Consider the following 27,185-nt stretch of genomic DNA (forward strand, 5'->3'; position numbering starts at 1 on the left):
ACTATGTGCAACTCAAAATGTCTTTGGGTTGTAAATTGTGATTGAACACTCCTGTGCAAACTTACATCACGTCAAGTTTAAAAATCTGTCACAATGATGAGATCAAACCCACCGTAAACTGGAACAGGCTGCGGAAGTGACACTGCTGCAAAATAAATTTTGCAAACTGACTACAATAATAATTTCTGTTAAGAATAAAAGTACAACAGAACCAGAGATGTAAAACACCATATGTATTCCAAAACTGGATGAACGTACATCAAACAATGGTACATTATAAATTAAAGACAGTTTGAAACACACTTGCATGATTTAACATGGTTTTACGGAAATCAGATAGGTCCGAATATGTAATAAATACAAAAAGAAAACTGAATTAAATAAAAGGTACCTTAATATGCATACCACAGTGTATGTAGCCAACTACATCAAACTTCTAATATCGTAACACTGAGAGATCAAAACAAAAATCATGCATGTGAATTCCCTATAAATTTCATTGCAAATGAAGATGTCCAAAACTCAATAGAAATTAATGAAATTGGGCATGCACCCTAAAGCAACAATTTTATAATCTCAATCAAACATGCTAATTTAAGACCACCAAATTTGATCCACAATTTCAAAAATATGCTACAAAAGTGCAACTATAAAATATTATTTTAGTACATATATATATATTTGGCTCAGTCTTCTCCACAAGATGGGGTGAGTAAAGGAAAACCCAGAATCCATGGTCATAGGGAGTCAGTAGTGTCAACATTGCAAGTCCTGAATAAAAAGATGCTCAGTAGATTGGGCAGTTCTCTCCTCCAGAATATTAAGAATTTGGGATCTTGGTAAAATGTGTCACAATTCAGATATTCTACATGAAATGTTTAAGCCAAACACATATTATCTCACTGCATAGCTAGTTTTTTCTTCACATAACCACTGGAATGTTGGAAGCTAATAAAAAACAATAACTTTTTAAACCTTAGCCACCAATCAGTCTAATTATGATTAAACTGCCTGAGAGTGTAATCGGTTGAATGGTTTCATTATGTCAGAAGCATTTTGAAGAGCTGATAGACAATGAAACATCATTTTATGGGTGATGCACACTGATTTTTGCACTCAGAGACTATTTTCTACTAAGTCTATTACATTTAGTCTAAAGAAAACTAAAAGCTTCCAAAAACCTCATTTTCCATAAAATCTGCTTGCAGTCCCAAAATATCAATGCCCTTCACCCATATGTATATACATGTGAGTAGCAAACAAATAGCCTAAGTGCACTGAAACAGATTAGATTACCAGATTTACATTTTAAAAAACCAAAAAGTTATACACAGCCTTAATCTACAATTCAAGATCACCCAAGTAAATTACAACTATCTGGAATTTCTTTGAATTATATATAACTTCTGCTCTTGGGTGGGTAAAGGACACATTAAGAACATCCTTTCACTAGTGCAGTATATACAAATGGCCTATCAATTCCTGCATAATGTTCATGGTCACAGTGGCATCAGAGCTCAGGTAAGATAATGTTAATGTGAAGAAGTCAAATGCCAAATTCTTGAAATCCAATTCAACCACCACCACTGCACCCCCACCCCACAAAAACAGAGAGCAAGATGGTGCATTTTTTTAAAAAATCAAACTCCCAATTGACACTAATTAATTCTTGGCTTTATTCAAAATTTTCATTTAGGAATTTAGCAGTTTAACTTCCAAACTAGACAAAGTAGGATTTCTGTATCTGCCCTTTTCATTAAGTAAAATACAATTACTATTTCCAATGCGTCAAAATACAGTTTGAAAGGTTCATAATGTGCATAAAACATTATATGCAGGATTTTGGGCATAAGGGTGATATATTCAAGTAAACAAACTGTCTTAAACAGAATTCTTATTTAACCTTTTGACAACACATTGTTTTAAATGTACAGGGCCAAGTTGTTAAAATTCACTTCACTGACTTTTAATTTAACAGATTAAGTACAGCTGTGATGAGCACTACTTAAGATATTAAAGCTTGGAACTACTAATGCAGGATTAAAAAATGTGGATACTATGCAAAATTTCCATCTACCGGTAATTGAACAAATTTTGGTACAATTGTGCCTTGTGGTCCTTCGAGCTGCACTGCCAGCAGCCCCTGATTTAACTGATCATGGGACAATTTGCAATGACCAATTCACCTACTAATTGGTATGACTTTGGACTGTGGGAGGAAATCAAAGGACCCGGAGAAAATCCATGTATTTCCTGGGGAGGGTGCAGACTCCTTACAGATGATGTTGGCATTGAACTCTGATGCCCCAAGCTGCAATAGTGTCATGCTAATGGCTACGGCACTTGCTGATGATGCCCATTCCATTCACTTGTTCATCCAAAGTCTCAAAGATTGTTGTATTAACAAAAGGTTGTGCCATAAATGAGCTTGCACGAAATGGGACTGGTCAATAAATCTTTATTCAAGGCAGAGTACCATTATACAGCAAAATACCTTCAGTTATTTCAAAATAAAATTAAATTCGCCCAGTACAGTAACGGGAAATAATGAGTCTTGTTATCCACAATGTCCACTGAGTGAGATTTAATTTGGGGAAAATGAGATGAATACTCAGCTTTGACAGAACCCTAAACTGTGATCAGTAAGTTAAGACTTTTAAAAAGCGCAAAAAAAAAATCAGGTAGATAGAACCTCAGCAACAAAGTTGGTTCCTCCCAAAATATTGTTCATCCAATCCAGGTAATTTCTGTTAAAATCTTTCTATTCCTTTTCAGAACATAAATTTTGTTCATTTAAACATGCTTAGTTTTACACCCAGTCGATCTTTTACTTGCAATCATTGAACCTCATAACCCCTTGTGACATACTGCTTCATTTCCTGACCCATTACATAATAATGACCCAATGTGTTACCCGGGTGAAAGGAAGGCCCAAAGAGCCCATCATTTGGATACAATTAGCCGATTTCATCTGGGAGTCTAAAAGCTGGAATAATTAGCTTTCTGAGAAAGTGTTACGACATAGCATTCGACTGTGTAGTTTCACTGATGATCCCTGATAAATATTCATAATCTTAGCGAGGCCATGAGGGAAATCGAGAGTTCTTCCTACACCATCACAATACACTGAGTTTGATAGCCAGTGGAAACATTGTTTGAAATTGAGTTGGGTTAAAGAAACCACATGGACTCAAAACACAAATTTAATACAAAAATCAAACTTCAATGAAAATTAAATTTCCAAATTGATGTTTTGTCAAGACATGTGCAAAATAATTTTGAAATGTTTGATGCAATACAATTTTTGTTGCAATGTTAAAGTGAGAGTAGAATGTAGATGACAAACTCCCATGTTTCATTTCAGACTGTCCACCAAGTTCTCATTTTTTGCTAAGTGATAATCAGGTGATGCACTTTTTCCAGACAACCAGGAATTTGTTGGCTGAACCTGTCCATATACTCATGTGGCCTTTAATCATGACTTTGAGGTAACTGAACAAAACTAAAAAAACCATTAGTATCCTACCCAAATTTAAAGGGAACCAAAACAATTTTTAAGTATTGCTTGCCACAGCTGTGCTACCCAAGACTATAAAGTATCCAAAAAAAGTTGGAAGACTGAAGCTTGAAGCATTACCACAGGTCATGCAATTTATTGCTCATATTTCCAATGTAGAAGAAAAAGCTCAATAAGAGTTACGCAATTTCCCAGAAATATTAAACTTCAGGTACCAAAAATCTGTTCTCTGCTTGAAGAATCTTTCAACAAAAAAAAATGAAAGAGCCCAACATTCCAGAAATGATGGCCCAACACTTATTAGTGCCAAGTAATCAATATAGTTATTGCAAAAACAGAAACAACTTGACAATTTTAATTAGAAATGGTACAATTTCAAGTTCAGAATCAAAATGGAATACAAAGCAATTTTATATATATTTATAAAGTCTCTGATTACATTTCAAGGTATGAACAAAAAAAAATGCAATCCAGAATGAATGGAATAGTAGTGTTCTATACATGTACAAATCACAGCTTATTTGATGTGGATCCTATATATCGAATGTGATCAGATTTCATCAGTGGACCAGCTGACACCTCCTTTAAACTTAATTTTTGATGCAGAAGTATTCCATTCACAGTGTTCCTCCAATCTAAGGTCAAGAACATACAAAACTGTTAGTAAACAGTGGTAAATAACAGCTTCAAAACACAACCAAAAAAAATCCAGGTTTTTCAAGATTTCATGAAGTACTACTATTTTGCAAGTTGGTAGCACATAAATGCCAACATCAGAAGCACATTCTATTACTCAAACTTGAGGGATGAAATTTAGAAACAGGGCATTTTGAAAAACTGAACTACCTGAGTCATCTTTAATTGTTTGCTTCCTTTTCCTCTTGTACCTTTCTTTGAAAATGCTAAGCTGCCAATGAATAAGTGTGGAATAGGAGTGAACTGCCAATAAAGGCATCTCTAGTTTTCTTTGAATAAACCATTCTAGCCCCAATGATATTAGGACCAAATTACCTCCAAAATTCACAGACAATTTGGGATAAACAGAACTATTGATTAATTTATTCCTTCAAGGGATGTGGTAAAGACATTGCATCCCAAGGTCATGACTGGAAAGGCCAGCATTTATTGTCCATCAATTATTACTGTTTAAAGTGGTTGTGAACTCCTTCCGGTGAAGTTAATCTCTCAGAATTGTTAGGAAAAGAGTTCAAATGCATTCCCAAATCATGGTGGACTGTAACTTGAAAGAACACCTGGTGGTGATGATTTCTATGCTCCTACTGTCGTTTGCCTTAAATGATGCTAAAGGTCATTGTGAATAAACAGAGTACATTTTTCTAGATGGTTTGCACAACCACAGTGCCAGTGGTGGAAGGATGACATATTCAGAAGGGTAGGTGAGAAAAATGCAAGACCAAGACTTACTGAAAAAGTTACTTGGATGCTAGACTAAGTGGACAGACCATTACAATAATGTTCAATGGAGACACAGAAACTATAGATTTTGGAATCTGGAACAAAAGTAAACTGCTGGAAACATCAGGAGATTTGAGTGAAGGAAGAAAATGACACCATTTCAAGTGGAGAACAAAGATGGCCACCACAAAAGAGAGGAGGAGGATGGTTGAAACAGGGGGCCAGTAGAAGATAGGCTTTTGGAGGAGGGGTGAAGGATGATAGTAGGAGACAAGTGGGAGAGTGATTACTTAATCCTCATACAACAGCTTACACAGCACCTACTGTTGTCCCTGCAATTACCTTCCATCGACGGGCATCATTGAGTCATGTACTCCTTATCTAAAGATCCACCGAGAGAGTGATTAATGCTCCGCTTTTGTGACATACTGTTAGAATGTTGCAGATACTGGAGCGGCCTCTTCACTGTAACACAAATGAGTTAAATTCACTACTTTTTGCCATGAGGCCAAGTTAAAATTAGTCATCTTACACACTTTGTGGGACAAAATGTCAATTTACTGATACAAATGACCAAAGTTTAATGTTTTTTGAATCTGGCTATTACTCTTCCTCCATCCAACCCAAGTAAAATGAAAAAATTACTTATAATACACGATCCTGAATTTCAAACATGCATATCACATGGTACAATTATTAAAAACGTTTCTGAAATTTTTTAAATAAAGTTTTCATTTCAAAACTAAATAATTTGGACTTACAAACAAGAAAATCTACAGATGCTGGAAATCCAAAGCAACACACACAAAATGCTGGAGGAACTCAGCTGGTCAGGCAGCATCTATGGAAAAGAATAAACAGTCGACATTTTGGACAGAGTCCTGATGAAGGGACTCTTCATCTGATGAAAATGCTGCCTGGTCTGCTAAATTCCTCCAGCATTTTGTATATGTTGATTTGGATTTAATTCGGCAGTGGCAATCTTGACTTTGCAACAAGATCATGTATTTACACTTCATTCAAGACTTCACACCTAATCAAAATTAATTTTTCAAAGACAATTTTGAAAGAATTCATGGAAAACATTGATCTATCAGAGAACAGTGAAATAAGTGTTAAGCTTTAAAAATGCACGTCCTTGTCTAATTGACAGTTTGAAAAGCAAAAATGCAAAATTGACGGACTGAGGAAACTATACATCACATTATCTAAAGCAACCTACATTCACACAATAGCTTCAGAATTAGCACTAAAGCTTGAAAGTAGCTGACTTCAACTAGTGATACCACCTGGCTAGGAAGGGCAAGGGAGTAAAAGAAACTAATATCTTGTGATCTCAGTATATGGAAAAAGAATAATCATTCTAATTCAAGACCAGTCTTTATTAATACAGATCAAATTAGTGGCCAATTGATCCCTAGGTTAGGCCAAATATAGCAAACTCGACATGGTACCCTGCCAGTTTTACAAAACAAATTAGCTGTATGTTAAGATTGGTAACATGACTTAAAAGTTCTATATGTACTCCACTCTCAGATCTGATGGCCAAAGCTTTAGCATACAAAAGTATGAAGGAATCAAATTTCTCAAGGGGTCTTTTAATCAACTGAATTTTGATCACCCTTTAGACCACAAGCAGCATCTGGATACTTGACCATATAGGTCCTTTAGGTACTAGTATCACACTTATTCATTTCCAGCAGAGTTGTAGGACAATTACATTTGTCTTTTGTATGGCATGGAGAGATGTTTTACTTGCATATTACACTAGTAATACACGAGATACACTCGGGAAATTTAAGAGACTACTTACTGGACAGGCGTATGGAGGAATTTAAGGTGGAGGGTTATATGGGAGGCAGGGTTTAAAGGTTAGCACAACATTGTGGGCCAAAGGGCCTGTACTGTGCTGTACGATTCTATGCTCTATATTGATACAACAATCCAAAGCCAAGATTAAGTCTGAATCAAGTTCTATACTCATTTTAACTTAACCGGTCATTGGACTAATTGACTATTTCTGTATATTGTGTGTGTTTTTTTTAAATTATCAAAGCCTCTGCTGATAGTTGTCACAAAAATGCCAACTAAATCTTAAGGGATAAAGTATCTTCCACAGTTGTACTTTAAAGATATATGGGAACATAATTAAGGACTACATAAGCGGGCATATTAGAATCAAGTTTATTATTACTGACATTATGTCAGGAAATGGTACAATGCAATATATAAAAAATACTAAGACATAACAAATATAAAAAGACAAACTAGTGCAAAAAATACCCCTATAAAATAGTGAGGTAGTATTCATGGGCTGTTCAGAAATCTGATGACAGAGGAGGAAGGAGCTGTTGCTAAAATGTTGAACAGTGAATATCTGTCATCAGACCTCTGTCCCCCCTCCCTGATGGTAGTAATGAGAAGAGGGCATGTCCTAGATAATGAGGGCCCTTAAAGATGGATGCTGCTTTCCTGAGGCATTACATTGAAGATGTCCTTGATACTCAGGGAGGATAGTATCTTTCCTGTAATATCATGGGATCTTGTTCGGCAGGCTCACATTTTGTCAAAGGCCTAGTGAAAATCCAAGTACACAACATTCCTTTTTCTCTTCAAAGAATTCTAACAGATTCTCTTTAAGGAAACCATGCAGACTACAGCCTATTTTATCATCTGCCTCCAAGTACCCTGAAACCACATTCTTAATAATGGATTCTAGCATCTTTCCAACCACTGAAATCAAGATGTTGCCTTTGCTACCTCCTCCCATAGATGCTGTCTGGCCTGCTGAGTTCTGCCAGCATTTTGTGTTTTTATTTATTTCCAACATCTGCAGATTCACTCATGGTAGCTGACCTATAATTTACTTTTTTTAAAAAAAAACTCCCTCCTTTATTTCTTCATCTTCTACCATCGTGGTATCCATCATTAAATATCCTCACCACCCAGGACATACCCTCTGACCATTTCTACCATCAGGGAAAAGGAACAGGAGGCTGGAGACACAGTGTTTTTGGAACAAACAAGTCCTTGGTCCTGCTGATATTGAATGCAAGGTGGTTGTTGTGACACCACGGAAACAGTTGATCTATCACACTATTGCACAGCACCTTGTCAGCATCTGAGATTCTGCCAATAACGGCTAACTGAGACTGAAGCAAGTGTGGTCCCTCAAATTCACTGGACTAAGTAAGAGGAACTGGAGAAGCACATTTTTTTTTTGGCCTGAATGAGAGAAAACCAATAACCCCACTTATACCCTCTAACTAATTCCATCTTAAACTAGAAAAGTCAAGATGGGCTTAGCTTGTGCTTTCTTCAAACTTCCCACTGATATTTATCCTAAATGGCCATTTTGGATTTATCATAAAGCTGCAAGAAACTTGGAATAGTACCATGGAGAAGTATTTAACTAACTAATCTGGCTTAAACACTGTCATGATTAGTTAGTGAAAGCCATCAGTCACTTCTAGGCTGTTCAACACAAAACTAATGTTCTTTCACAAAATAGGGGCAAATTCAAAGTACCTTCTTCTAGAACACTGATAAAATGGGTCTTAAAAAGACAACTTTTAAAATGGCATAAATCTTGCAAAAATATCAAATTATTTAAAATATGCCATTAAATTAAATATCACTCCATTTTATAACATTTGCTTCAATTCCTACCACCACTTTTTCCCCTGCGCAAAGCAGAAATCAAGCAAGTTTTTTTTTAAAAAAAGGGACTGCAGCTATTCAAAGTTCCTAGTTACTACACAAGCCTTTCAAATTCCAGCAACTTTCTCAGAATGAAGACTCAGGAGGATTAATCAGTGCTTGGCTGTTGGACACAGAAACACTTGCACTAAATTTATGTATTTGAGATATAGCTGACGTTGTGCAAACAGTTTTTCCAACACCATCTTCCAAAGCTGATGCACCATAATATTATAAACACATCAGAAGATCCATAATCGACCAATAGTACTGTATCCTTAAAGGATATCAACTTACTGGCTGGAGGATGCAAACAGTTGCTGTGCAACAATAATCAGTTTTGCATACCCTTCGCTGACAAATCTCAATGCCCTGTGTGTGTCCCAAGTTGCATTATGACCAGAAAACAGCAGGGGAAAATGATCATGTTAAAATTCAGGACAGGAAGATATCATTAGCATTTCTGATATGCCAGGGCCCTTCTCTGGCTACTATGAGGCTCTGCATGACTACTTGACAGCCTTCATTGTCATCAGTGCTGACAATCCCTGTAAAGTGCAAGGCAGCAAGTATGAATAAATTGCATTAAATTAAAAGCCACAAGCTTGATAAATCTCTACAGTAGCATCATACTCTTGTCAGGCATGATCCTTTCCAAGCAGCTGGCTTTATTTTCAGACATCAACCAGCAAGTCAGGCAAGATGGAATGTCGCTACCTTGATAGGGCCAACTGATGCAAAAATAACAGGAGATGAGTGGCACCAGCACTTTCCCGTCTCCTCTGGGCAAATAAAAAAAAAATCACTATGATGAACAAGCAGTGATTGGAAACATCATGGGCTAATCAAGCTCGCTGAGTGTAATGCATTTCCCATGTCACTCCTGATCTTTCATCCAACACAATACTCAGCCCAGAGAATGCTGTCACAGACCAACAAAGCCTATTTTGTAATTCAAAGGGCTCAAAAGATACTTTGGGCTTGAAGACACGTTGCACTTCCCGCTGCCTACGTTAGCAAGTGTAAACTGAAAGTTGGATCAGTGACTCTTCTCATTCAATATCTATTTCTAGTAGAAATGGTGTTAAAAGATTTAGTAGGGTAATTAGTCCTCAGGCTTTCGTCTTACAGGTTCCAGACCTTTAACACTGACAGGCCACAAATTTAATCTAAAGATTGATGCTGCAGATTTAATATGAATCTTCATTTAATCCATCACATTTGCAAGTCAATAATTTGACTTCAACACAACTAAAGATCAGCAGTTTGTAGACAAGTTCATAGGCAATCATAATGAAGTTGCTGGCCCATAACAGATGGTGTTGTCAGCCATTCAGCACATGTAAACACTGATTTGTTCCCTGCGCATTTTCTGTTTAAATGTTCGTACGAACCAAAAGGGCAGTGATGTTTTACAAAAGCCTCTAATAAAATGAACACAAATAAATGGCCCGTGTGAAACTGGTGAAATTAACATTAACTTTCTTTAAAATCAAGCTAAGTTTTCTGAACTTCAACTTGGTTTCTGAGAACTTTGTATACTTTTGGCATTGGAGGGAAGTCAGATTACAGAGAAAAAGAAAACAGCATCAAAATTAGAAATAACAACTAGTTTGTGACTTCCAAGATAAAAGTAAAATTTAAGTATCAGAGCACTAGGAGAACATCTGGATCTAGTCAATTAAGCAACATTTGAACCCTCCTCTTGGCTCCCTTGAATCCAATCCTCACGATCTTCAGTTAAAAACAAATAAAACACTGCCTTCAGAAAGTGTTTTTTTTAAATGTTTTCGTACAGTATTGATAACACTTTAAAAATGTCTCAAGCCAAATATAAATATAAACTATTCCTACCTTCTTGAGTAGTATTAGGATCTCTACTGTTACTGGGTCCACAAGTGTCATACAGTGAAGCAAGATCTTGTGGGCTGCAGGAATTCAAAATTTTCAATACATTCCAATGAGAATCAATTCCACTTAACTCCAAGGGTGATCCTGGTTTAGTCGATACCCCTGTGCTTCTTGCCTGAATAGGGGATATCTCCTGAGATATTTTCATATTTCTTCCTTGGATACTCCTCCTGATTCCAAATGAAAGCTGATCATTTCTTAAAGGACTATTTATTTTCATTCTTTTAGCTGTAGGCTCATGCGAGTCCAAACCTCCCTGATTCTCAGATACATTAGTAAGACACATTTTGCTAACATTTGAAGCCCAGTGACTGTCATATCTAAACAAAGGTCCCATGGGTCCTTCAGATTCATAGTCCAACTTAGTACCAGACATTTCAGACATATTTCTCTTACTAGTACCAGCTTCTGAGGATCCATTTATTTCTGTCTTTTGCACCACCTCTTGCATCTGTCTAGTTTCAGAATGTACAGATCCATAGCTTTCAAGATGTATGTTAGGATTCTGGGTCACCTTGAAAGCTTTGAAGTCACCAGATCTAGAATCTGCTGCAGAGGGAAGGAGATTATTGCACAGAGACTGGTGAGAGGAAGATGATGATTTTGCTTTTCCAGGTAGCAAGTCTGAAGCATCCGGTGGACCGGCTGGTAGTGGTGACTTGGTCCGGCGTGAAAACTGTTTGCTCATTTCTTTGGTGGCAAGCAAAGAAGAAACATTTTTACCTAATAGTGCAGGAGGGCATCCAGTGCGCCTGCTTTTAATTGCCTCGTTATGAAAAGCATTTCGAAATCCATTTACTGGACTTAGGTCAAGATTATATTTATGTACCAACCTTTGGTGCATTACTAAGACCTCTGGGTAAAAAGTTCTGTAGGTACAATATGGACACGCATTGCTCTGTAAGGCACTCTTGGAAAATGAGGTAGGTGCATTTCCCTGAGGACTACTACCACTGCACAGGCTTTGCTGATATACCGTGGTACAAAGATTTAAAGGCTTTTCTGATAAGCTGGATTCATATTTATCACAGTAGTCCTCCATGTTACCTCTAGCACTAATGAAGCATTGGTCATTTATTGAAGTGGATTCCACCTTCATACTTCTGGCATTATTCTCTTGTGCACTATTTTCTGCCATTAAACATCCCTCCAAGGCCTTAGAATCATCCAGTTCAATAACAACCTTTGCATCCAAGTTGCTTCTCTGCAGCTCAGCCACCAGCTTTTCATCCTTTGATTTCTCACCATACGGAACAGGCAAAAGTGTTTTGCAAAAGATCTGTCGATTGTGATGGAAACTTGTACTTGTGTTCAGGTCAGGGAATTCCCTACTCATGTTTGAAAAATCAGCGTTTTGAAAAATTGGACTAGTAGATGAATGAATCCGTTTTTGTTTCCCCCGAGGAAAGTCTGCATCTAAATCTTTGGCACTGCCCAATGAATCCGTAAACAACCTTCTGCCGTCAGCGGATTCTTGAACAGGTTCACTGATTTCTTTTGGTGCTACTTCCAATTTTGCAGATGCCAATGCATTCTTCAGAGGTTCATTCCTTTCTTCAGTCCTTTTCTGCTCACCCTTGTGATGTCGCTCCAAATGATACTTGAGTGAGGTTTTTTGAGCTGCAGCATAGTCACAGAGAGGACATCTATGTGGTTTTTCACCTGAAACAAAAAGCAAATTTTACTTGTTTTAAATGTCCCACAATATTAGAACAGACTACAATTACTTAAACCTTTAAAAAAAAATCCAAGACCCAGAAGCTCAAAGTAATTGAATGATCGGATCTGGAACTGAAATTATTATTTCAATCTTGAGAATCATGAGCCATTTATGGAGAGAAAATGATCTAGTGACATTTTTATGATGAAGCAACGGTTGACCACTATTAAAGAGGAAATTTTGTTGCTAGCAGTGTGTTTTTTTATAATTATGAGATTGATACAATAATCTGAAGCAACACATACAAAATACTGGAGGAACTTAACAGGTCAGGTAGCTTCTATGGAAATTCATAAACAGTCAATGTTTTGGGCCAAGACCCTTGTTTAAGGCTGGGAAGGGAGAATGCCAGAATAAAAAGGTGATGGAAGGGGAAGGAGACTAGTTGGAAAGTGAAGCCAGGAGGGTGGGAAAGGTAAAGGGCTGGAAGGAGGAGGAATCTGTTCAGAGAGGAGAGAGGACCTTAGGAGAAAGGGAAGGAGGAGGGGAAGTGTTAGGCAGCTAAGAAGAGGTGAAAGACCAGAGTGGGGAATAGAAAAACAGGGGAATGGGGGGGGGGGGGGGGTGGAAATAATACAATAACCTGTTTTATTTTAAAATAAACACCAGCTATGAGTAAGGCAATCAAGAATTATGAATGAATACTCTACCCCTCAGGTTTCACATCTACCTGGTCACATGCAAGGAAATTGGGCGAGATGTGCAAGCTTATGGCATGGGACATCACCACTAAAGATGACATGATAAAATTCTTAAGGGAGCAGCCAATGATATGAGTATACCAGAGCTTCTGAGAGCAGTTACCCTCAGTGAGCCACGCCAAGTCCTTAAAAGTACAAAAATACATGTTTCAATTTAGCATAATGTATCACAGACATTTAATGGACTGTAAATTAAATGATCAGGATGGGCTAGGTATTCAGGGATTTATCTTCGAACCTGGATGAGTATGCTGCAGTCATTACCGACTTCATTAAAAGCCCTGTGGATGAGTGTGTGCCCACAAAGTCTTACTGTACATTCGCAAACCAAAAGCCATACATGAACCAGGAGGTATGTCATCTGCTGAAGGCTAGATCTGTGGCATTCAAGTCTGGCAACCCAGGCCTGTACCAGAAAACCAGGTATGATTTGCGGAGGGCTATTTCAAGGGCGAAGAGACAATTTAAAATGAGGTTGGAGATGACATTGGATGCACGGCAACTCTAGCAGGATTTGCAAGACATTACTTCCTACAAAGCGAAACCCAATAGCATGAATGGCAGCGATGCTTCACTACCAGATGAACTCAATGCCTTCTATGCCCACTTTGAAAGGGAGAACACAACTACAGCTGTGAAGATCCCTGCAGCACCTGATGACCCTGTGATCTCTGTCTCAGAGGCCGATGTTAGACTGTCTTTAAGGAGAGTGAACCCTCGCAAGACAGAAGGTCCCAACGGAGTACCTGGTAAGGCTCTGAAAACCTGTGCCAACCAACTAGTGGGAGTATTCAAAGATATTTTCAACCTCTCACCGCTACGGGCAGAAGTTCCCACTTGCTTCAAAAAGGCAACAATTATACCAGTGCCTAAGAATAATGTGGGCTGCCTTAATGACGTTTGCCTGGTAGCACTCACATCGACAGTGATGAAATGCTTGGAGAGGTTGAGAGGTCTAGACTGAACTCCTGCCTCAACATATGACTTGGACTCATTTCAATTTGCCTATCGCCACAATAGGTCAATGGCTGACGCAACCTCAATAGCTCTCCACACTGCTTTATACCACTTGGACAACACAAACACCTATGTCAGGATGCTGTTCATCGACTATAGCTCAGCAATTAATACCATCATTCCCACAATCCTGATTGAGAAGATGCAGAACCTGGGCCTCTGTACCTCCCTCTGCAATTGGATCTTTGACTTCCTAACTGGAAGACCACAATTTGTGCCGATTGGTGATAACATATCCTCCTTGCTGATGATCAACACTGGTGCACCTCAGGGGTGTGTGCTCAGCCCCCTGCTCGACTCTCGATATACACAGACGACTGTGTGGCTAGGTATAGCTCAAATACCATCTATAAACTTGCTGATGATACAACCATTTTTGGTAGAATCTCAGGTGGTGACAAGAGTGCATACAGGAGTGAGATATGCCAACTAGTGGAGTGGTGTCACAGCAACAACGTGGCACTCAATGTCAGTAAGATCAAAGAGCTGATTGTGGACTTCAGGAAGGGCAAGACAAAGGAACACATACCAATCCTCAGAGGGATCAGAAGTGGAGAGAGTGAGCAGTTTTAAATTCCCAGGTGTCAAGATCTCTGAGGATCTAATTTGGTCCCAACATATTGACGCAGTTATAAAGAAAGCAGACAGCGGCTATACTTCATTGGGAGTTTCATGTCAACAATTATACTCAAAAACTTGTATATTTGTACTGTGGAGAGCATTCTGATGGGCTGCATCACTGTCTGGTATGGGGGGGGGGGGGGGGGGGTGCTATTGGCACAGGGCCAAACGAAGCTGCGGAGGGTTGTAAATCTCATCAGCTCCATCTTGGTACTAGCCTAGAATGTACATAGGACATCTTCAGGGAGCAGTGTCTCAGAATGTCAGTGTCTATTAAGGACCTTCAGCACCTAGGGTATGTCTTTTCTCACTGTTACCATCAGGCAGTGTACAGAAGCCTGAAGACACGCACTCAGCCATTCGTGAACAGCTTCTTCCCCTCTGCCATGGAATTCTAAATGGAGCACTGAATCTTGGGACTTATTTTTTTTTAAATATACAGTATTTCTGTTTTTGCATGTTTTTTTACTGTATTCAATATACATATACTGTAATTGATTTACCTGCTTATTTATTACTATTCTTATTTTTTGCTCTGCTAGATTATGTATTGCATCGAACTTCTGCTAAGTTAACAAATTTCAGGTCACACGCCGGTGATAATAAACCCGATTCTGATTGGATTTTTCATAAAGGCAGCAACTGGAGATTAACGGAGCTCAAGATGGCGCTTATGGAGTGAAGCTGTTTTAGGCTTTGCTCCAAACCTTTTGTATTTTTTTTTAAACTACAAACACCCCCTAATTGATCTTTTTATACCTATTCTAAAGGGGTTTAAACATATGAAATTTTTTTCAACTGTTTGAATCATTTTCAACTCGCTGAAATGTCTAAAGCAAAGGAATCGAAACAGACGAAAGGACCGGTAACTTTAGAAGCAATTGCGAATCTTATGGATGACAGACTTGGAAAACTGGAGAGTAAATTAACCGCAAAGCTTTCTACGTTCGATGAAATTTTAAAGACATTTGACGCAAAACTTCAAGCACTTACACTGGAGTCACAAAAACAACAAGCAAGTATTTTAGTTCTTGAAGAACCCGCTCGCAAGAGAGACCATATAATTGAAACTTTGCAACAACAGCAAGCTTCAACGTCTCAACAGATGGATCGTTATAAATCTAAAATTACTGATCTTGAAAACCGCTCTCGAAGACAAAATCTTCGGCTAATTGGGATTCCGGAAAAATTTGAGAGTGGCGATCTCACTGTTTTTTTCTCCAAATTTTTAATGGATGTCTTTGGCTCACAAGTACTGGATTCCCCTCTAGTAATCGACCGTGCACATCGCATTTCTCGTTTTCATTCAGATTCAAGTTTGAAACCACAACAAGTAATTCTCCGGATCTATTATCCTCATACCAAAGAGCATTTGATTAGGGCTGCATGATCAGCTTTCAAGATTTTAAATTCCGTATTCTGGAAGACTACAGTCCCGAAGTTTTAAGGGCAAGAATGGCTTTTAAATCGGTTATGTCAGAAATTCATCAGAAAGGCAGAAAGACCCCTGTTACACACTGTTACAACCAAGCGCTGTTGTTTCCAGCACATTTGAGAGTTTCTCTCGAAGACGGAACTTATCGGCTGTTTAAGTCTCCAGCGGATGCTCAAAGTTTTCTGGAAGAATAACATTTTATAGGGTTGACTAATGTAATAATTAGTTTATAAGATTTGGATCTTTTATAAAACGATGTTTTTTTTGTGTATGGCTTACATGTATTTTTTATACATGGTAAAAGTTTGTTTTCGGTTTATCTGAGTTTGTTATTTTTTCATATTATTAATCTGTTAGTTTTGAAAATAATTCATTAGGGTTTTCTTTTAAGTTCGTATGCACTTTTTTATATTTTTAATGTTTAAATAGTAAGATTTTTTTTTAAATTTCATTTCTTCTTCCCAAAAGGCTTTAGTGCTTGAAACGTCACATCTGTTTTGATGTGTTTGAATAAGTTTTAAACTCTCTTTTAAAACACTAATTCAGTATTATTCATTTATGGGTTTTATGATTTTAATTTTTTTAAATCCTTTACTTATTTTATATTTTAATTATACCAACCTTTTCTTATAATATGGGTGGTTTGTATCTTTTATTCAAAATTTTTTGTTTGAGTTGCCATCTTGAGACATGGGGGTAATTTTAGTGTTAGATTGCTTGCTTGCCTCTTTTTGGCTTTTTTCCTGGAGTTTTGAGGGTGGAGGGAGGGGGATTTTTCTTCTTTCTTTTCTTTTTGCTTGTTTTATGCTTAGTTTTACTTCATGGGCTCATATGAAACTGGAAAAATGGTTGCAGTGCCGTGACTTCCGGTTTCTCCTTGAACTTACTTCCCTCTTCCGGATTCATGAGTTCATCTTTTTTTTAACCTTATGTGTTAATTGTAATAAATATTGTCAATATGGATAGGGTTATTAATTTTGTTTCTTGGAATACTAATGGTTTAAATCATCCGATCAAACGGAAAAAAATATTCAAAGTATTTCATAGAATGAATGCTAATGTTATCTTTGTACAAGAGACTCATGTAAGGAAGGTGGATAGTCAACGCTTTTTTAGGTTTTGGAAAGACCAAAAATATCACTCAAATTCTCAAGCCTAAGTAAGAGGCGTTTCCATTTTTATAGATTCTTCAACCTCCTTTATACATCATGAAACAATTTCAGACCCACAAGGTAGATTTTTGCTTATTACTGGTCTACTTTTTAATCAAAAAATTGTTTTAGTTAATGTTTATGCTCCAAACACTGATTGTCCTGAATTTTTTAAGTGTCTATTTACATCCTTTCCCAATTTGAATCAGAACAGATTGATAATGGGTGGGGATTTTAACTTGTTGAAACCCTTCGATGGATAGATCCAAGCCCACCCAAGTTCTTCTGAATAAATCGGCCTCTGTTATCAATTCCTTTATGACTGATTCAGCAATTTTCGAAATTTGGCATTTTTTACACCCCAACGACAAAGAGTTTTCATACTTTTCTCGTGTTTATCATAATTATTCAAGAATTGATTTTTTTTCATTGATCACCGTTTACTTACAGATGTTATCGATTGTAAATATGACTATTACCATTTCTGATCATGCACCTTTGAAGTTATCTATTAAGATAATGGATCATCTATTAATGCTAAATCTTGGAGGTTCAACTCTATTTTATTGCAGGACTTAGACTTTGTCAATTTTATCAAACAACAAATTGATTTGTTTTTCTCAACAAATTCTACAGCAGAGATCTCTAGTGGAATTTTATGGGACACTTTTAAAGCATTTATTCGTGGACAGATTATTTCATACTCTGCTGGAGTTAGGAAACGAACTAATTCTAAAATATTAACATTGGTTGATAAAATCAAAGCAATTGATAAGATTTATTCAGTGACCCCCCCCCCCCCAGCAAAGAACTTTATAAAGAAAGTGTGGAACTTCAAATGGAGCATAGTTTGTTATTATCCTCTTCGATTGAAAATCAGTTAATTAAATCTGGAACCCAGTTTTATGTATATGGAGATAAGTCTGGTAAATTATTGGCTAATCAATTGAAAACTGCTTCGGTTAAACGGCAGATTACTAGGATTCGTAAACAAGATGGCACTCTGACGATCGACCATAAAGAGATAAATAAAGCTTTTCAAGATTTTTATAATTCCTTATATCCATCAGAATTTGCTGAGGATTCTTCTATAATAAATGAATTTTTAAGGAAATTGAATATTCCAAAATTAACAGTAGAGGATAGTGTATTCTTAGATACACCTATCACGGAAACTGAAATAAAAAAGGCCATTTTTTTCAATGAATTCCGGTAAAGCTTCTGGTCCAGATGGTTATTCTGCAGAATTTTTAAAATCTTTTTCCTCTATACTTTCTCCTTGGCTTTATAAAGTTTTTAAAAGATGTGTTAATTATAGGCAAATTGCCACAATGTTTTTATGAAGCTTCTATTTCTTTAATTCTTAAAAAAGATAAAGACCCTATTGAATGTGCATCCTATCGGCCTATATCCTTGCTGAATACGGACTTTAAGATTTTTAGTAAAATTTTGGCTACTAGATTAGAAAATATATTACCTCGAATCATTTCTGAAGATCAGACTGGATTTATTAAAAATCGCTATTCATCTTTTAACATTAGAAAATTAATTAATATTATTTATACTCCTTCACCTAAAATACCAGAATGTGTCATTTCTTTAGATGCTGAAAAAGCATTTGATAGAGTTGAATGGCCATATTAATTTAATACGATGCAGCATTTTAATTTTAGTTCAAAATTTATATCATGGATTAAATTAATATACCATAAACCCTTGGCTTCGGTTTTTACCAATAATCAAAGATCTCCTTTTTTTTCCAGTTATTTCGTGGTACAAGGCAAGGTTGTCCTTTAAGTCCTTTACTATTTGACATCGCTTTAGAACCTTTGGCTATAGCCATTTGTGAATCACCTAATATTTTGGGTATTACTCGTGGGGAGGGGAGGTATAAGTTACCATTATATGCTGATGATTTGTTACTATACATATCTGACCCCGAGAGAGCTATTCCTGCTATTTCGTCCTTGCTTGCTCAGTTTAGTTAACTTTTCTGGTTATAAATTGTATTTTAATAAGAGCGAATTATTCCCATTAAATATGCAAGTTCCAATTTATAAACATTTACCATTTAAGTTGTTACAGATTATGTTACTTATTTAGGTATTAAAATTACTAAAAAAACAAAGATTTATTTAAAGCTAACTTTTTACCCTTAATTGACCAAATTAAGCAACTTGCTATCAGGTGGTCTCCACTATCTTTGTCATTGGTTGGTAGAATTAATGCTATTAAGATGATGGTATTACCCAAATTCTTATATTTGTTTCAAGCATTACCAATTTTTATTCCTAAATTTTTTTTTTGATATTATTGACTCCAAAATATCTTCTTATCTGTGGCAGAATAAAAATCCTAGACTAGGCAAAAAATATTTACAGAAGCCTAAGGAGGGGGGCAGTTTGGCTTTGCCAAACTTGAGATTTTACTATTGGGCAGTTAATATACGATATTTAAAATTTTGGACACAAGAATTGACTACAGCTGCTTGCCCACAATCGGTAAATTTGTAATGTAAATCTGTACAAGACTTTTCATTGTTTTCAATCTTAGGATTTTCACTTCCTTTTTCTTTATCTAAATTGAATAAACAAATAACTAATCCTATAGCCAAATACACATTGCGAATTTGGTTTCAATTTTGTAAATTTTTTGGTTTGAATAAATTTATTTTATCATGCCCTATAATATCTAACTATTTCTTTCGGCCCTCTTTTATGGATCAAACTTCTCTTTTATGGAAAACAAAAGGTATAACATGTTTTCGTGTTTTGTTTTTGGATGATAGCGTTATGTCCTTTGAACAGCAATCTAATAAATATAATTTACCTAAAATCCATTTTTTTTTAGATATTTGCAAGTTAGAAATTTTTTGTATAATGAGTTACAGTCTTTTCCGAAACTATGTCCATTGGACATTGCGGAAAGAATTTTAGCTCTGAATCCTTGTCAAAAGTGTTAAGTAGCTGTCATTTATAATATGATCATGAAAATACAGCCAGATGTATCAGAAAAAATTAAGAAGGAATGGGAAGAAGAACTTCATTGTCGTATATCCACTGAGCAGTGGGAGAAAATGTTACTATTAGTCAATTCGTCCTCTATTTCTGCTAAGCATGCCCTAATACAATTTAAGGTTGTACATAGAGCTCATATGTCTAAGGATAAACTTGCTCGATTTTATTCTCATGTTAATCCAACCTGTGACAGATGTCATTCTGATGTTGCCTCATTAACCCATATGTTTTGGTCTTGCCCTTGTTTACAAAATTACTGGAAAGATATTTTCAGTATTATTTCAAGAGTTCTGAATATCAATTTCCTACCGCATCCTTTTACTGCAATTTTCGGTTTACCAATGGTGGATAATAGTCGTTTATCCTCTTCATCTCGATGAATGATTGCATTTGTTACATTAATGGCTAGAAGATCTATTTTATTGAATTGGAAAGAAATTAATCCTCCAACTATATTTCAGTGGTTTTCTCAAACTATCTCTTGTTTGAGCTTAGAAAAAATTAGAAGTGTTGTTTTTGACCCTTCAGTTAAACTTGAAGAAAGTTGGAGACCATTTATTCAACATTTTCATATGAGTTAAATTGTCTTTTCCTAAACCTTACTTTTATTATCCTTAATTACTTGGATGGAGGTTCGGAGTTATCTGCACTACTGTACGTATTTAACATTATTCAACGGCCCATGTTGGTTAGGGTTTTTTCTTCTTCTCTTTTTTTGGTTTTTTTTTTCTTTTTGTTTCTTTTGTTCATAAATACTATGAGTTTGGGAGGCTATATATATTGATTATTATATATTTGAATGTCTACTTAAACTATCAATTATGTACTCTCAAACATGTTGTATTCATGTTTCATTTATGTTTGTTTAAAAATTAATAAAAAGATTTAAAAAGAAAGAAAGAAGATTAACATCTACACGCTTCTGTGCCCAAAATAAATGCACAGTAAAACTCTTGATCTTGCACAGCTACAATTTTAGTGGCGCTTGACTGGCAGATTTTCCTAATTACTGGATATAACATCCAAACAACTTAATTCATTTTTAAAATACACAGAGATATGCATTACTGTAATAATCTTGTTGATACTAAAAAGAGCTAAGACTTTAAATCCCATATCCAACGGTGGTGTCACAGGAGTTGCCAGTCACTGTGTAACTCAATTTAGGACTCCAATTCCAGACTTTTCCCTCCGGGCTTACTCCCAAAGCTTTCCGCAAGAGTGGGTATAGCTACACGGCAGTGGAGGTTTGAGATCAGAATTCTCCTTCTTAGATGAACTGCCAACCACTGTTGACAAACTCCACCTGTCATTCACTCTTGAAACCTTTACTAATCAAGAACCTATCAACTTTCACAGCAATTAAGTGGGTCCACAGCTGCCCGTGGCAATAAATTCCATAGATTCACCACCCACTGGCAAAAGAAATTGCTGGTCATATCATACAAGTACAAGACAGCTCGCTTTGCAAACGTGTACCAGAGCTAATTGTAATCCAACTTTCTATATCCATCTTATCTGCACATCTTTTATTTTCTGATAGATGTTGAACAAAGGGGCCTCTCTCTCACTTATTTGAACTTCAGTGACCTTGCATCAATTGCATTCCTACCAAGGAGTTCCAACTTTCCATGTAATTAATGAAGTTGCCCCAAAGGATTATCCATTACAGGAATTCATGGGTGATATGGGGAAGAGAGGAAAATTCTAAGTCCAAGAAATACACATCCTATTTTTCAGCTAACAATTCTGACTGCTTGGAAGTGCTGAATTTTTTATTAATTTATCAAATTGAATACAATGATATAATGCCAACAAATCAGAAGTAGAACGGCGAGGTAAATTGTTAACTACATAGGCTTAGAATATAACATGCAGACAATCAGGTACCATCAAAAGTTAATAAACCCTTAATTACTGCCATAAAGATCAGGGTTATTTATTTATTTCGATGATTGATTGAGATACAGCCCTTCCGGTCCCTTGAGCTGTGCCTCCCAGATACTCCCAATAAAACCAGAGCCTTATCGTGGGACAATTTACACTGACTAATTGATAGGAAACAGGAGCACCTGGAGGAAACCCCCTTACTGGTACTGAAAAGTGTGCCAACCGCTGTGCTACCATTAAGTACATAGATCGGGAGAAGTCCAATGGACTTAAATTTGACCAATGGGAGAATATGAATTACAGGAACGTTGTAATAAATATGCACAGTACAAAAGTTCTTTTTTTTGGTCATTGTACTTAAAAGTCCAAAAGGTTAAAACAAGACTCTATATAATGGATACTACATTGTAAGCATCTGGCCAATAAGGCAAGTTTTATAGGTTGCAGGAAAAAGGTCAATTCAATTTAAACTGAGCTCCCAATTATGGAGCACGTGTGTGAACGAGAAGATCAATATTAACCAACAGGAAAACAGGGTATGTGAAAGACTTCCTGAAAGGATGGGTTAAATGATGGTGTGAAAAGGGACTGGATCACCAATGTAAAGACTGATGGTACTGCTTAACAGCAAAATAAAACCTCACCGAATTCGGCCCTTTGCAGTATCAACATAGCAGTACGCGCAACCCTTTTGTTTTGCGTGCTTTATCCTTCTTGTTTGAAATATTCCTTATATGCAGCAGTGAACAATAACACAGGCAGAAAGCAAAAAATAGCAAGTGGATTGGTGGTGGTAGAATGACAAAGGCAATCTGACCACAAAGGCCTCTCTTTTTAACAACTTAAATATTTTAATAGGTCTCAATAATAGGTCTCAACTCATGATGGTTCTAACCCAACTTTCCCCTGTAGCACTGTAACAAGTCTTCACCGGGAAATGCAGACACACCTGTATGAATCCTGAGATGAATATTGAGGTAATAGTTTGAACGAAAAGACTTTCCGCAGTAACTGCATTCACCAGATGAGCCAGACTCTCTGCTTCTTCCTCGTTCTGAGCCATCCTCACTCCGATCTGGGGGATAAAGGTTTAAAAGTCCATCATTCCTCACAAATTATTCCAAAAAAAAAAGAAAATATCTTTAACTGAATTCATGAGGATTGCCGATGTGCAAAAAAGTTTGACTGACCTAATTTTAAAAAAGTATTGGAAATATACAACAAAATGTTTCAATTCCCATATTCCCTTACTACATTAGGAAGCCATTTGCTCACAACCTGACCAAGCTCTGAGCAGTCCTGCTTATCTCTCTATACCATCATACATGTCTTTGGGACATGGGAGGAAAATCCACTCAGACTCCAAGAGAACTTTAAAAACTCCACACCGACAGTCACAGAGCTTAAGACCCAACTTGGATCACTGGACTACAGGCAGCAACATTATCTGGTGTTGAACTGTACCATCCTTAATCTTGGAGATGTAGTAGTAGGTTTGTTTGTTTTTTTTACACAAAACATAACTGCAACTGCATAAGGTGATCAAATGCAAAGATATATACTTTCACCACCAACTTTGTCTCTACCACCTCCCGTAGCAAATATATATTGCCAGAACAAGCCAAAGCACTTGCGTTCCATAAGCGAGTTTCAGTAAAACAACAGGGGAAATGATGTGGTGCAGCAGTGAACTGCGTAGGATCATCTAGATTTGGAACCTTTGTGTACACTTCACAAATTAAGAAACCTTGCAAATGACCACTGTCCATAGATCTCTAAAATCAGACTACATCAGGGTAATACAGCTCAAAAAAAAAGCAAGTGATATGAACTATTATAAAATACCAATGTTACTAAAAGCCATCTATTTAAAGTTTAAACAACATCATATATACTATAGGACCTGAGAAAGTTTAAATATGTTTTAGAGTGTACATTTTCACTCCGAAATGCAACTTGTTTATATGCTTAATTTGTACAGGGATCATCTCTTTTATACACTGATGATCTGAGTGCCATTTCTTCATTTAGTCTTGCGTCCCCACGCTATAATGGATTAAGGCCTATGCCAGCAAAGTTCATATTCCCAAATGGGTCAAACTGCAGCCATGAACCGAGTAGGGTAACCCGGATCTGGAATTTATCTGCAACAGGTTGGCAGTACTGAAGTGAAATGCAACTGTCCCGGATGAGTTGATGTACTAGCAGCACAGCAAGTCACTCTCGTCCATTCCTGATCTGCCAATCGCTCAGCATGTCCAGCCATCAGATTTACACCAGAACTATCAATAGCAACTCGTTTCATTCGATGAGACCAATGGTGCTGTGGGAAAAGTGAAGTGCAAAAGAGCAGCAAAGCTTTTAAGAACCCACATAGTAGTCTGGTCTAGAACATTAAGGCACAAGGGAACTGAGTTGATTTGAATGAGAATGCAGGGAACATGATCACAGGAGACATGAGAATTGGAGTTGTAGATAGCAAAGAAGGGTGCAGTGGGACATAGATCAGCTGAAAAGTTTAATGGGGCACTGGCAAGTGGAACTTAACTCGGGTTCTGGAAGTACACATTAAGCAAAAGGTAGGGACCTTGGGAGTGTTGGTGTACAGAATGATTTTGGAGTGCAAATCTATAGCTCTCTGAAACTGGCCCTGTGGGTGAATAGATAAGGGGGGGGGGGGGGGGGGAAGTACTTGCCTTTGTAACCCATGGCAAGTTTGGTGATCATCGCCTGGAATACTGTGTGCAATTTTGTCACCCCACTCTAGGAATGATGTGGCAGCAAGAGAGTGCAGAAGAGATTCACCAGAATCCTGCCTGGAAATAAAGGTTGAAGTTACAATGAAATCGGATAGGCCGAGTTTATTTTCATTGGCATGTAAGCAGCTGATGGGTGCATTTATAGAGGTCTATAAAATTAGGAGGAGTATGGATGGGGAAGACAGAGTCTACATTTCACAGAGGAATCTAGAACTAGGAGACTAAGTTTGTGTGGAGAAATTTAAAGATCTGTGCTGCAACATTTTCTACTCAGTGTTGTGAATATCTGCAACGATCTGCCAGAGGGAGTTTTTTTTTAAAAAATGCATTTGAGCAAGTAGTTATATTGAGAAGTCAGAGATACAGGACTAATGGGATTAGCATAGACAGCCAGCACAAGGTGGGTCATATTAGACTATCTGTACTATGCTATTATTTTATACTGTATTTTTAAATAAAAGTTATGATTTAGATGTGATTTATCTTTTTAAAAAAAAAACTCTGAATAAAGACAGTCTAAATCTGTCAGATATCCTAACTTTAACAAGAGAAGCTGTGCCCCCAGCCTTATTTCCTACACAAAGGTTTTCTGAAGACCAGTCGCTGATGTGCCATTTACAGCCTAGATGCTGTTGAGGCCACACAATATCCCAATGCCCCGCTCTCCATTGTTAATCAGAGGATGGTTCAGTTTTGGGGATACCATATTAGCATGGGCAGCAATGTGATGATATGTCAAATCTAAAACTGTTCAGCTCAACGGGAAAAGAATTGTAACCATGGGCATTAGTTTTACTTTCACTGTGGGACAATAAATCTAACAAGTGGAGGGGCTGTAGCTACAATAAAGAAAGCTAACAAAGTTGCCATTGCATTAAGTTTTTGGACTATTGGAATTATATTCAACTGTAAATTACAGGGATCCTAGTTAGCCTAAGGCTCTGAGCAATTAAACAGAGGGATACAAACAAAAAATTTTATAAATAATACATTATAACCATATCAAAGTTGCAGTTGCAATCTGTGGCCACTAGATAGATCTGTACACAGTCCTGAAATATTTTCTTAACACTGTCACCCAAGCATTATCAAAACTACCAGTTTAATTCTTTAAGCCACTGTTGTGTTGCCACTGGAGTGCGGATCATGACATTTGATGCATCACAGAAACCACTTTTATGCCTTTAGCAATAAATTGAATCAAATGTTTACTTTGAAAATCCCCTGAAGCTCTAACATGGCTAAATGCCAAGTATGGAAATATAAAAGCTATAAAACTAGCATTGTAGAGCTATTTCACAGGTATTGTTGATGAAAACACATTCTCTCTCAGTCCCAAAACATCCAGCATAGTAATAATGTTGTTTTATATCGAGGTACTTCTGATTGAGGCAGGGACACATAAATGCATTGTCTATTCATTAATGATTGCAAGTCAAGCAGAAAAAATAATAGACATATTAAATTCTGCAAATGACAAACTGGAAGACTCCTTAAAAACATGCTGAATGGAAAGAAATATCAGGACAGGTCAGCTATATTGGTTTCCAATCTTCCCTGTGACAAATACTATTGAAATTTTTTAATCAGTTGAAAGCTATTTTATTAATAGAAGTATTGTAATTACCCATGCAATTCTGGATATATCAGCAGTTTGACAAACAAAAAATAATTCTGCTGTAATAAAATGGTTGAGCACTAGATGGTGCAATTGTACCATAATCTCAAAAATTTACAACAATTTCTAAATTTAGAGTTATTAGATTGAATGTTGGAAGAAAAATAAAAAAGGCATTCAAATTTTAGATTTTATCTTGGTAGATTGACCAACCCCAAGAACCTTTTCAGGCAAGAACATGCACACATTTAATCCTTTTAAATTTAAAGTTGATCTAATGCAATTAAGATAAAATATGAACTGGAAGGAACACATCAGCAGGACTGCCAGTGCAGGGGAAAAAGTGAAACTAGTTTTAAATCCCCAAAATATTTATTTAGCTAGTTATGATTGTCAGTGGACAGAATGAACACAGAAGGGACTGCACCACTACACCTATCTGTTCAATCAGGTTTCTGCACCCAAAAACAAGTTTCTTAAAGGTTGCCAACAGCCTTTGCCTCCCTAACCATGGTGTTACCTAACCTGGCTTCACCTGGCTCTCATCTCCCTCACAACAATGGCCTGCAATCTCTTCTCCCAAGCTTGCTTTCTTACCACTGGTGTCCATTGCCAGCCTTTCCTTCAAAATGAAAATATCCAGAAGCGGCCAGCCCCCTTACCAAACCATTGTCTCAATCAGTTCCCTAATGACCAACTTTTTCTCTGTTGTA

At 36.9% G+C, this 27,185-nt stretch overlaps 1 protein-coding gene across 3 annotated transcripts in view; it reads right to left on the bottom strand.

The window, feature by feature from the left end:
• Positions 1 to 218: 218 nt before the first annotated feature.
• Positions 219 to 27,185, bottom strand: part of znf217 (zinc finger protein 217) — a 66,953-nt gene continuing 39,986 nt past the window's right edge. For all 3 annotated transcript variants that reach the window (XM_059980476.1, XM_059980475.1, XM_059980474.1), the window contains exons 3-6: positions 23,045 to 23,170; positions 10,487 to 12,205; positions 5,276 to 5,398; positions 219 to 4,152 (exon numbers count right to left, since the gene is read on the bottom strand). In XM_059980476.1, the coding sequence (XP_059836459.1) occupies positions 5,292 to 5,398; positions 10,487 to 12,205; positions 23,045 to 23,170 (1,952 nt within the window). In that variant the 3' untranslated portion in view covers positions 219 to 4,152; positions 5,276 to 5,291. The remainder of the gene's footprint in view (positions 4,153 to 5,275; positions 5,399 to 10,486; positions 12,206 to 23,044; positions 23,171 to 27,185) is intronic.

Source organism: Hypanus sabinus, chromosome 9, assembly GCF_030144855.1.
Source record: "Hypanus sabinus isolate sHypSab1 chromosome 9, sHypSab1.hap1, whole genome shotgun sequence".
Classification (NCBI taxonomy): domain Eukaryota; kingdom Metazoa; phylum Chordata; class Chondrichthyes; order Myliobatiformes; family Dasyatidae; genus Hypanus; species Hypanus sabinus.